This window comes from Haplochromis burtoni, unplaced genomic scaffold (genome assembly GCF_018398535.1).
Source record: "Haplochromis burtoni strain Fernald_Lab_line unplaced genomic scaffold, NCSU_Asbu1 Contig_605, whole genome shotgun sequence".
NCBI lineage: Eukaryota > Metazoa > Chordata > Actinopteri > Cichliformes > Cichlidae > Haplochromis > Haplochromis burtoni.
Window position 1 is genome coordinate 185,826 of NW_024582966.1, and position 11,241 is coordinate 197,066.

The 11,241-nt window shown below is 41.8% G+C and overlaps 1 protein-coding gene across 2 annotated transcripts in view; it reads right to left on the reverse strand.

Moving 5' to 3' along the window:
• The window catches only part of LOC102302526 (protein jagged-2), a 50,389-nt gene extending 39,994 nt beyond the window's left edge, over window positions 1–10,395 (reverse strand). The window contains exons 1-2 of one of the 2 annotated variants that reach the window (XM_005948511.2): window positions 10,018–10,395; window positions 8,634–8,957 (exon numbers count right to left, since the gene is read on the reverse strand). In XM_005948511.2, the coding sequence (XP_005948573.1) occupies window positions 8,634–8,957; window positions 10,018–10,089 (396 nt within the window). In that variant the 5' untranslated portion in view covers window positions 10,090–10,395. The remainder of the gene's footprint in view (window positions 1–8,633; window positions 8,958–10,017) is intronic. The other variant, XM_005948512.3, reaches the window with a different exon arrangement.
• Window positions 10,396–11,241: the final 846 nt, after the last annotated feature.

Consider the following 11,241-nt stretch of genomic DNA (forward strand, 5'->3'; position numbering starts at 1 on the left):
AGATTGTTCAGGAAACTGAACTGGAACTGCATAAAAGTCATCCAAAGACATAGACCAAAAAATCCAGGTGTGCACAAAAACAGCCAGTGATGCAGTCAAGAACAATGTTTATTATCGTAACTTTGTTGTCTGCAATATCTCTCAAAACTATGTCAGAACAACTGAACTGATTCTAATGTAAAAACTGCAAATAAACAATACACTATTTCCCCTTAAATCATACTCACAGCAAACCTCTTGGCTATGAGGGGAAAACTCCCGACTCAGCACAGGCACACACACCTGGGGCTGCGACCCGGCCAGTTAGCCAGCCAATTTCAACTGACCTGACATCCGCATGGTGTTTAACCAACTGTGATCAAGCAGCCTGTGGCAAGAACAATAATTTTTTCAGTTCTTTTTACTTTCTTTATCAGCCCTCTAAAGATAAGCTGACGTATGATATAAATCCTAGCTTTGTAAGTCTGAGTTATTCCCTTTCTGTTTACACAAGACACACAACTGGAAATACCTGCAACTCATTTTTTCATGTTCTGACATTTACATACTAAACCACGAACTGATTTAACAAAGAATTCACTGATCTTTTTTCATTTCCTTTAATCTCCACCTGCAGTTTGTAAGTTGGAAATTGCTGAGACTTACAGTAATACCTCTGATACGTACAGTAGGATTAATAATAATGAGGACTAGAAGTGAAAGAAGTGATAATGAGCAGTATGGAGGTGCTACCCTGACTTCATCACAGAGTCCAAAGACACATTTGCTGAATATATATTTATGAACAGCATATTCAGCACTTCCAGATGCTCTAAGATCCACTGCTGACAATTTGCCCAACACAGCTGTCCTCCTAGATCTCTGTTTCGCCTTCCCTCCACTTGTCTTGTTAACTCAATATCCGGGGACAATAGCTGAGGTATAAAGTCATTGTTCCTGCTGAAAGGTGCGGTGACAAAGAGGTTAAAGCAGGCCTCATTTCCACAGCTCCACTGGGAAAGCAATATTCACGCCGTGGGAAAATCCTGACCGAGTCCTTCAATAGTGGCCCACCTTAGCACAGATGTGACAAATAAACGGTCCACCTGCCCTTTGCTGCAAACACAAATAATGTTTTTTAACATGTGGACAAGGTGGGGGCAGTTAGGTAATGTTAGGTCTAAATGCTGTTTTAAATGAACTTCTTCAATGGTAGATAAACTTTGAGTGGTATGAGAGCACGTTGGGTTCAGAGTTGTACATTTATGCCAACACAGGATTAATTTTAGTACATTTAAAAAGAACTAAACTCCTTTTAAAGTGTTCTAATGGGCATCTATAGTTTCAAGATTTCTCAAGCAAACTACACTGATGATGACAAGCTTGTGGAGCTGCTAAAAGCTACAGGACAAGTGGAGCTTCATCTCTATCAATAAAAAGTGAAAAGAGAAGCAAATAAAAAATACCTCAAAAGTCAAAGAAGGATGGAAAAGAAGGTAGAATAAATAGGGCCCTTAATCCATCATTTCTCTCATTTCTCACTCACATACTGATGCTCGCTCGTGCTTCATTATGTGGCCAACTGGCTAAAACTTTGGTGTAACCTTCTAACGCCCAGCTACGTCTGATAAAGTACAATAGGAGTAGAAATGTCACATTTCTTTACAACGTCAGTTTTAAGTTGCCTTACAATGTAAGACAAAGACATCACAGGCACTTTTTATAGATTCAATCTGGGACTTTAAGTTAAACACAACACATTTAAATGTCTGTTAATCTTATAAGCATACCGGGTTAATAACATTTGCTTTGTTTGATCAGCTTTAAATGACTAATATCAGACATGACAACCTTACACTTTGATCCTTTACATGGAAAAGGAGAAAGGTAGATTAAGTTTAGTTGCATTATAGCGCTTCAGAGAGTATTTCACGGGTTTCTCCATGAAGGGGAGGTTGGGCAATAGAGATTATTGGCAGAGATTTGGGTCCCACATGAGTTGAGAAACCCTGCTGAACCTTTACCCAATCCCTCTGGAGAGGCCAGTTACAACAGGCTGCACAGTATCCAAGTTTTAGGGGGATACAGAGGACGAAGAGGGACTTGTAGTAAGATGTGTAAAGGCCCATTTCTATGAGTTTCTCTCCAGTTTTATTACTTCAGCCGAATGACGAGTAAGGGTAAGGTCAGGGTTTGTTCATGCTGTATATCTTTGCAGTGGTTTACTTGAACTCTAGTGTGTTTATTCCTTTCGTTCGCTTCATTTTTCCACAAAAAGAATGACAGTCGTGTCAGGAACTCTAACTCCTACTTCATGTACTCTTTACTGGAGTAAACTCTAAAAAAGAAGATCTACCAACAAGTGTGTCACTCTAGTGTAAGTATAAACTACAAAATCCTGCAAACAACTAAAAAAAAATCCTTATAAGATGAGGATTAAGATTTGATTATGCTTGTTAAATTGCTGACCTTGTGCATGAAAGAATTCCAAAACTTCTCTCCGTGTCATTTTAGTTCATCAGCTGGTTCACAGCGTGAACCTAAATGAGCCAAATACAAAAATAAAATAATGCAATGCAATGATCCTTTCCCAGTCTGTTTTTGGACAAAGAAAAAGCAAACCTCAGGTGAACGCTGAACCCTGAAAACAAAACAAACTAACCAAAGCCAAAAACCTTTTAACTAACACAATATGTAGTTGGAGGGTGTTCTCCTGGTAGGTACCCTGTGAGAGAAAGAGGGAGATGGATAAAATAAACATGGGATTGATGGGAGATTTTGGGAGGTAAATAAATAGTGGAACAAAGGAAGGTTTGGCCATCACACAAAATCGCTTTCTCTTTTCCATCCCGCCTTATGTCCTCTTCATCCCATCATAATGTCTCTCCCTGTACCCACATCTAACTGCGCTCTATTAGCCCTGTCAGCAAAACTGGAGAGTCGAGTGGTAAATTAAGCTGCTCTGTGTGTATATGCCTCTAACATGTTGTTTTTATCACCCCTGCTCACCTCAGTGTTCATAATCCATATACTACTTCATGTCTGCCTCACCAAAACACACACGTTATGAATTTAACAGTTAGAATGCTGGAAAGTCACTTATATGACCGTGTGACCGAGCACCAAATCACAACATCAGTCACCTCAATGCATCAAGGCACTTTATATTGTAAGCTATACTAATGCAGACAAAACCTCAACAATCAAACAACCCCCTTTGAGCAAGCACATGGTGACAGTGGGAAGGAAAAAGTGCATTTTAACAGGAAGAAAATCTCTGGCAGAACCAGGCTAAGAGAGGGAGTGGCCATCTGCTGAATGGATGAAGGGAGAAAGAAAGAAAAGACAGACGACACTGTAATGCAATAGTATTAACCTGCTGTGTTATTTATGATGTGAAATGTCAATTACAAACCATGTAAAGCATTCTGTGTAGTTGTATCGTGACTAAATTCTATTCACGTTTTGCTTTAGAAAGTAGCAAGCTAAAAAAAATTTGTATTTACTTTAAAAAGTTTGAATTAATGACCCATTTTTATCACCACAGCCTAATAAGTGCAGAAACACAAATCCGCCCCCGCAGACACACAAGTCACACATAAAATCAAATCCATCCACAGCATGTGCATCAATCAGCTGACCAGGCAGAGCAGCTAACAACACATTTCCATGCCTCTGACCAGAAACAGGTCATCTGACATCAAACCAGCGTGGGAAAGATGAGCAGATCCACTGTGAGTGCAGTTAACATCACGTAACAGAGCCTCACCATGATCACGCTGCAGGCTTTTAGGCTTATTAAACACAAACTAAGAGAAGCAGCAGGCTGGAGACCGCAGACTATCATTTCTATTTTGTGAGCGACTGCGTTTTCTGAAATCTGCATCCATGACTAAAAGCTTGCTTTCTAAAACTGCTTAGCACTCTGGTGGACACAGCCAATAAAGCTGGTTCAAACTGTTGCATGCAAGTAACTAATTTTGCAGGATGTTGTTCAAAAGCATTTTAATCCAGGAAATGAGCAACCAGTCGTAACTCTAAATACTTCATCGTTTTTGTAGTTCCTGTGTAGTTTCAAAACACTCTCTCCACCAAAAACCAGTCATTTACGTCAGCCTGCGCCAAACTAAACAACTGCATAATCCTTACATTCAACATAGATGTACCTCCATATTCTTTAAAAATTATATACGTATGATGATCACTCAGAAATACAATCAAACTTTATTTAAAAAGCAGACACTAGCTTTCTAAATTCCTTCTCTCCTGTCAACTGTGTTAACGTGAAATGCAAGGAGAATACTTCAGTAAGCTGACACCAGAATTCTGGCTATGTGACCACACTGCCCACCTGTAACACCAGGTAGTCAGCTTCATGTGCTTTTGCATCATGTGTCTTTTCATTCAGCTTCCCTAACTAGACCAACCCTACACCTCTGTCCCTTTGGGCTTCACATCCTCCTAACCAATACCCAAACCTAATCAACCATAAAAGTATCAGCAAACAGGAAAGAGCTCCCTGATGGAAGAGACAGAGACTGCGCCAAGGACGCACTCGGCAAATGAGCCAAACGAGCCTACCGCTGGCAGTGGCAGCATCGAGGACACAACCAAGGAAGGCAGCAACTCGCTGTCATCCAACATTACACTTTGTGATTGCTCACTGATACTCCTCCGAGAGACGTGATCTTACACGCTGTGTGCTGTAATCATAGCCTGCTTTCCTAATGCAATTCGCTAAAACATTTACCCGAGGAGGAGGAGGGGAAGCAGGAGGTCTCTGAACAACAGCTGTTCCACCTCTGTCCCTTAGCTCTACCAGGCTGAGGGAGGGGAGGGGGTATTCTGGCAAAAGATGGGGCAGGCGGGAGGGGGGAAAAAAAGCGGGCTATGAAACTGAAGGAGTACTCACCCTAGATCCCTGATTTACTCACAGAGGGGTGAGAGAAGGACAGCAGCTCTAAAAATACCCCCATAAGGAGAGAGGGAGAAGGAGATGGAGGGCCGGAGGAAGGTTTGGGTACGAGTGGAGCGGCAGAGAAGGAATAAGAGAAGAAGTAAATGTTTGTTTTTGCTTCAGTCACTATAAAAAAAACAACTAAAAGAAAGCAACATCTTAAAAGACCGCATCCTAAAAATACACCTCCCTTGTGGCAAAACCTCAGAATTTTGAAAGGGGGCCCATTCTTCCCTTCTACCTCCCTTTGCCCCATCATCACTACTTCCTTCATTCTATCGAACAATCCCTCCCCCCCTCTCTTCTCTAATGAAAGAACATGTCATTGAAGGCCCCAAAAGCCAGAGGGGTTAAAATGAAGGAGAAATGATTGGCAAAGGAAGAGAGGGCAGAACAATGTCCTTTTTTTGCAGCTAATTTATGTCAGGACCAGTGGCCCAGATACAGAGGTCAGCCAATGGAGTCTACTATAACAGCACCACAGGCTACAGGCCACAGCCTCATACATGTGTTCATCCTTTTGACAACAAATTTTACACGCATACGACACATATTTGGGATCTTAAACAGAGTTTTCCTTGAAAATAAAACTAATCCCAGGTGAGAAAAGGCTACATAACTACATTAATATGTTTTAGAAATAGAGTTTTCATCACTTTGCGAAAACTGACTGAAGAAGGTAGGACAGTAGCTCCATGAAATTGATGCTGCAAAAAGGTTTACCAATACCAATACCAACCCTGGTATTGGTATCGGATCAATACTTTGTTTCTCTCCTCTGAGTTCACTATTGTGTTACCAAACCTCAAACATGCACTATAAAGAATGTCTGAACCCTTTTGTGTTGACTGTCATGTCTATTTTATTCATAGCATTTTGCTATAATCATTTAGTTTATTCTCCTCACCGGTTGAGTCATTTCCATCACTTCTAAGTGTCCGACAAGATTTGGGAAACAAGGCCAAAGTTTACACAGTAATCATTCAGGTGTTCCTGATCTGGAGGTTTGAGATGACTGAAGTTGTGGTGCACGTGCTGTAACTGTCTTTAACCAGGAATCTGAATATTTATAACTTTCAAGCTGAAAGAAACATTTGCTTAGAGTCGGTATTATCTGTGATATCACAAACGGTTACATGCAATGGCCTCTCTTTTTCTTTTTAGCTGCTTTTCTCTCCTGATTATTATTTTAAATGATGTCTGTCTGTGGATTTTACAGTGTTGCCGGGTAGAAAGAAGACACTCAAAGACATCATTTTTGATTCCAGGCATCTTTTCTTTCTTTTTTTTTCAATTATCTTACATTACATGATTAATCAGTTACTCCCAAATAATCAACATGACGACGCTGTACATATAAAACCAGCTCACTCAACACTGTTAACTTTATGGAGCACTGCTTTAAAATGTGAAATGCTATTTATTTCTAACTATTTGTTTTGCAAGCCTTCAACTGCTGCGACTTTGACATCCTCATCAGAAGAAGCTGCTGAATGCTGATACCCTCCTTCTTTATGCTGCTCTCTCTCTCTCTCACACACACACACACACACACACACACACACACGCACACACACACACAAACACACCTCTATCTGCTGTCTGTCAGATAGCAGAAAACAGCAACCCCACACATGACGAGTGAAACAATGACCCAATAATGGGTAGAGCATGAACCTGAGAGACGGCGAGGTAAAGGCATCCCCCAGCCCCGATTGACCGGAGGATGTTCACTTGTTTGAGTAGAAGGTGACACTGATATCCACCGCCTGTGTCACACACAACTTAGTGGTAACCGAATCTGCCTGCAAGGCCCCAACTTACTACTTCCATCTTCCCCTCTGCTGACAGCTGACCATGGGGAGTGATGAATGGGAAGGTCTTGCTGCCAACCCAAGCACACAAAGAAGCCGATATGTACATTTTGACATGAACAGATGCACGGGGACTCATCCCCCCCCCCCCCCACCGTCATTCCTGAAAGTAATTTCATGTTTTTATTTTTTCTTGCAAAATATTATTTTTGAATTCTGCCAAACACCCACCACATGAGCCTAAAAGTTCAAAGCTATGTATTAACGTAAATCTTTTAAAAATCAAAAAGATTAGGTACACCGTTGTACACTGAAAAACTGCAACAGTAATCTGCTGACAGATGAAATGGATACCGCTGACCGTTTTGTTACAATGAAATGTTCTGCTGGAAAATCTTGGGTCTTGTGTGGATGCCACCCACCGTAAAGCAGCTCCATCCTGTAGGACAGTGCACCGGGCCACACCTCAAAAACTCCTCAGAACAACCAAAGAAAGTTCAAATCAAACACAGACTACAGATCCCATTTCCCACTGGAATAAGTCTGATGCACACCTGGGAACCCAGAGAAGTCCTCTGCCACAGGACATCCCAGCACCCTATCACGCCCCTCTATCATCATTTATCCATGACTTCATGGGTCAGATCTGAGATATTTTTAACAAAATAAAATGCAAAAAAATGTTATAAAGTGATTTTTTTTAGTAAAGGAATCTACCAGTGTTTCCACTAAGAAATCAACCGTTTTTTGTGCATTTGTTTTGACTGTTTATTTATTAATTTTTCTAACTGTGCTAAATCATAAAATAGTTAGGAATTGGGAATGTAAATAAATGTTTGCTCAATCATTAAAAGATTTATCACTTTCCCCTCCTTGGCTAATTGATTACTGGACTAATCACCTCCCTTAATATCGTGTGATTAATCCCTGCCTTCATGCTCTGATGATCAATTTTAACCTTGATCCTCTTCTCCAGATTGTCTCACAGTGACTGATGACTCTTGTTTGGACAGCTCACTCAGCTGTTTTGTGGGAACAAAACCTGTAAACTCCACCAAAACATCATTTCAAACAGTAAACCTCCCTGATGCAGATCTGTGGGTGTAACAGCAGTGTTTTTTTTTTTTAACAAAACTCTGATTGCCAGCTCTGATCCACTTTCCCACGCTGTGCCTCCAAATAAGGAGCAGGGGCAGGTTTTGATTGGCTCTCCATTCTGTTTGGATTAGATAATAAGTTACCTGCCACTTCTTAATCAGCACTGAAAATCCTTACATAACCCCCCCCCCCTTCCTTTCATTTAAACACACAAGCCACACAAACAGCAGCTTGTTTGGTATCTCATCGAACTGAAACACCACTCCACCACTATGCGTAAAAGTCTTGCGTCCTGCGCTCACCAGGTGGTTTTGGCTTTATCAGAAGCACGCGGACATTTCCTGCAAAGTTCCCAGAGAAGAGCGTGATCTACCCCGTGACTTGACTGAATCACTGATGATGTGAAGAGTCCAAAAGTTGCCAAAACTTCGGATAGAATGAGTGGCAAGCAGAGATTCAGACAAGGAGCGACTTGTTGCAGAGAACTGTGCCAAACTGATGCGCGCTGCACTTTGCGTGAGCCAGGGTTTAGCCTCAATACGTGACAACATCCAATTTTACATTTATATTTTATTTTTGGCAAATAAAATGACATATTAGTAAACTTGCGTCCACCTGCGCGTCCTAAATGGCCATTTCAACGAACATAATTGTCAAAGTGTTTTACGCGTTCTTTTAAGAGAAATCGGAATGTTACAGCGAAAAAAAACAAAACAAAACAAAAATTTAAAAAGCGCAATTATCACATAAAAGTGGCAAATTTCCATCAAACAAGGTCCACTTACCGGCCACGCGAACTGGAAGGGAATCTTGATCTTCCCGACATCGTTGTTCCGGTTCTGTCCCGTTTTCTGTCCGCCTTTGAACTGAAAAGTATTCCCACCGATAACCTGTGTAGTTTCCGTGCCGTAGGTGCACGGTCCATTAGTCGTGACCTCCGTTTGGTATTCCTTTAAGCACACTCTTAAGTAGGTGTCACACTCGTCCTCGCCGCAGTGGCCTTCCGCCGCGCTCTTCTCGTCGTCGCAACAATCGCCGTTGTTTAGCAGACCTTTGGGGTTTTCCACCGAAATCAACTGCAGCTCGAAGTAACCGGTGGCCCGAGACACCTGAGGAGAACAAGGCAGTGTGAAAAAAAATGCCTAAGATGGTAGCAGCATCTCTCTGTAACAGGTAATTAAAATAATAATAATAGTAATTTAAACCTTACATTTAGTCAGTTTATTGTTTCTATCAGTGATTCATGCAGGTATACAAAGTGTTGCATGACCCTCGGTTAAATAACCATCGCCGCCCAATAATAATAATAGTAATTTAAACCTTACATTTAGTCAGTTTATTGTTTCTATCAGTGATTCATGCAGGTATACAAAGTGTTGCATGACCCTCGGTTAAATAACCATCGCCGCCCTTACGAGAAATGTCACTGATTCAGTGAAAGCTCTCCACAAAACTGCACGCGGACATTCCAGGTGGAAACAAGTGGATGTGGGGAGAAAACACGACCTGGGCTCATGTGTTTGCAGCGCAGTCACTCTGCACAGACGCTACTGTACATTTTTGGCACGTTTCAGCTTCGGGACCTAGCATTCCCAGTTTAGCTAACTCTGCAGATGTCTGCAGTCCTGCTTTACAAACACATCCACCTTGAAAACCCATCCAGTCTGAGTTAAAAGTCAAAATCACCTAAAGTGAAAAGACAAGCAAACCATTAAAAGATTTAGAGGCGCTTGCTGCTGATAACAGCAGTAGAGGGATTCTCTGTGCAGGTGAGGGTGCACTGCTAACATGTGAAGACACTTAACGATCTTTTTTTTTCTTAGAGTAACCAAACTTTCAAGAGCGGGCGCGCATTAACGCACTCGGTGCGGATAGCAGTCATTCGGCGCCTGGATGAGAACAAATTTGCGGATGTCTGCTGTTACACGCGCAATTATGACACGGCAGAGAATTTTGGCAAATCTAATTTGTCTCCTGAAATTCCAGAACACGTGATTCAGGAGGAAATTCAATTAAGAATGGAATTTATTCCGAGCCCCCCACAAGAAACCCCCCCAAAAACAAGCAACCACACACAAAAAACCCCAACAACAGCATTAATAATAATAATCAGAACTTCAGAGCAACAAAATCATCATTTGCCTCGGAGCTGAAAGACAAAGTTCTCACCTCAGCCCGCAGCGTCAGGAGAAGACACACTAAGAGGAAGAAGCGCTGCAGTTTCCCCAGATTAGTCCACATGTCTCCGGCTGCTCGGTGTTGGTTACCATTAGGGAAAAGCGAAAATATGGATGTCTCAATGAGTCAAAAAATAATAATGAATGAGGCAAAAAAGCAAAATCCTCTTCCTCCTTCTATCCAATACATGCACGGCTGCTGCTCCTCCCCGGGATGCCCGCGGCTCTGGAGGAGGAAAAGCGCACTGGTGCTGCTGCTGTTTGGTCCACGGACTCACAACAAGACGCACAAACTCCAATTCCCTCCGCCGCTCGACGCACTGAGCAGCAGGGACTAGAAGCAGCGTGCGTCTCTCTGCCCAAAGCCGGAGCTCTCTTTGACGGCCAGCCCAGCGGACCAATCGCAGCCCCGTTAGCGTGGAACGTCGGTGTAGAGAGCCAATGAAGAGAGGGGCGGGAAAAAGGGAGGACAGCTGATAGATTTATTATTGACGTTTTCTCACACTTTACCTCGAATTGGGCATTTTTAAGGCTCTTAGCAAAAAATCAAATCAATTCAAACAAAATTCAAACAAAAGTTTCTCTGTATGTTTCTCTATATGAAATTGTCACGATAAAAATGTGACAGAAAAAATGTACAGAGAAACTTTTGCTTTTATTCTAATAATAATTCACATACTGTAAACGATAGTCATAAATAATCAGTGAGGACATGCAGAGCGCAGTTCATGCTGTTTGCGCCACGAGCTGCTCCTCACTGACTTGCAGCCTGAGGAAACAGGGCTGTTAGCGCCCTCTACTGACTCCCGAGACCGATGCACTGTAAATTTACACCTTTGTTGTCTTATATTTTCTGACGTGCTGCATGAGTGCCTACACTAAATGACTCCTGCCAATGCAGTCAATGCATGTCAGGCTTAAAGCAACTCCTTAAGCAGCATGAAGAGTTTAATGTGTAAGATGAAAGAGGATCCCACCTACTGTTTGTGTCATTTTCTGCATCCACAGTTTCACACTGTCCCATCTCATATTTTTTTAAAAACTAATTCTAGAGAAATGTCTGCAGTGTTATCTTGGTGCTCCAAATCTCCATTATCTATGCACTATGCTGAGAATATTAAAACCGTCAATTTTTTGCACATCGTTGGTCCCTACTGTTTACCTGCTAGGGTACTTTTCTTCTTTGTTCCATTTGGGGCTTCTTTTATGTTTCTGG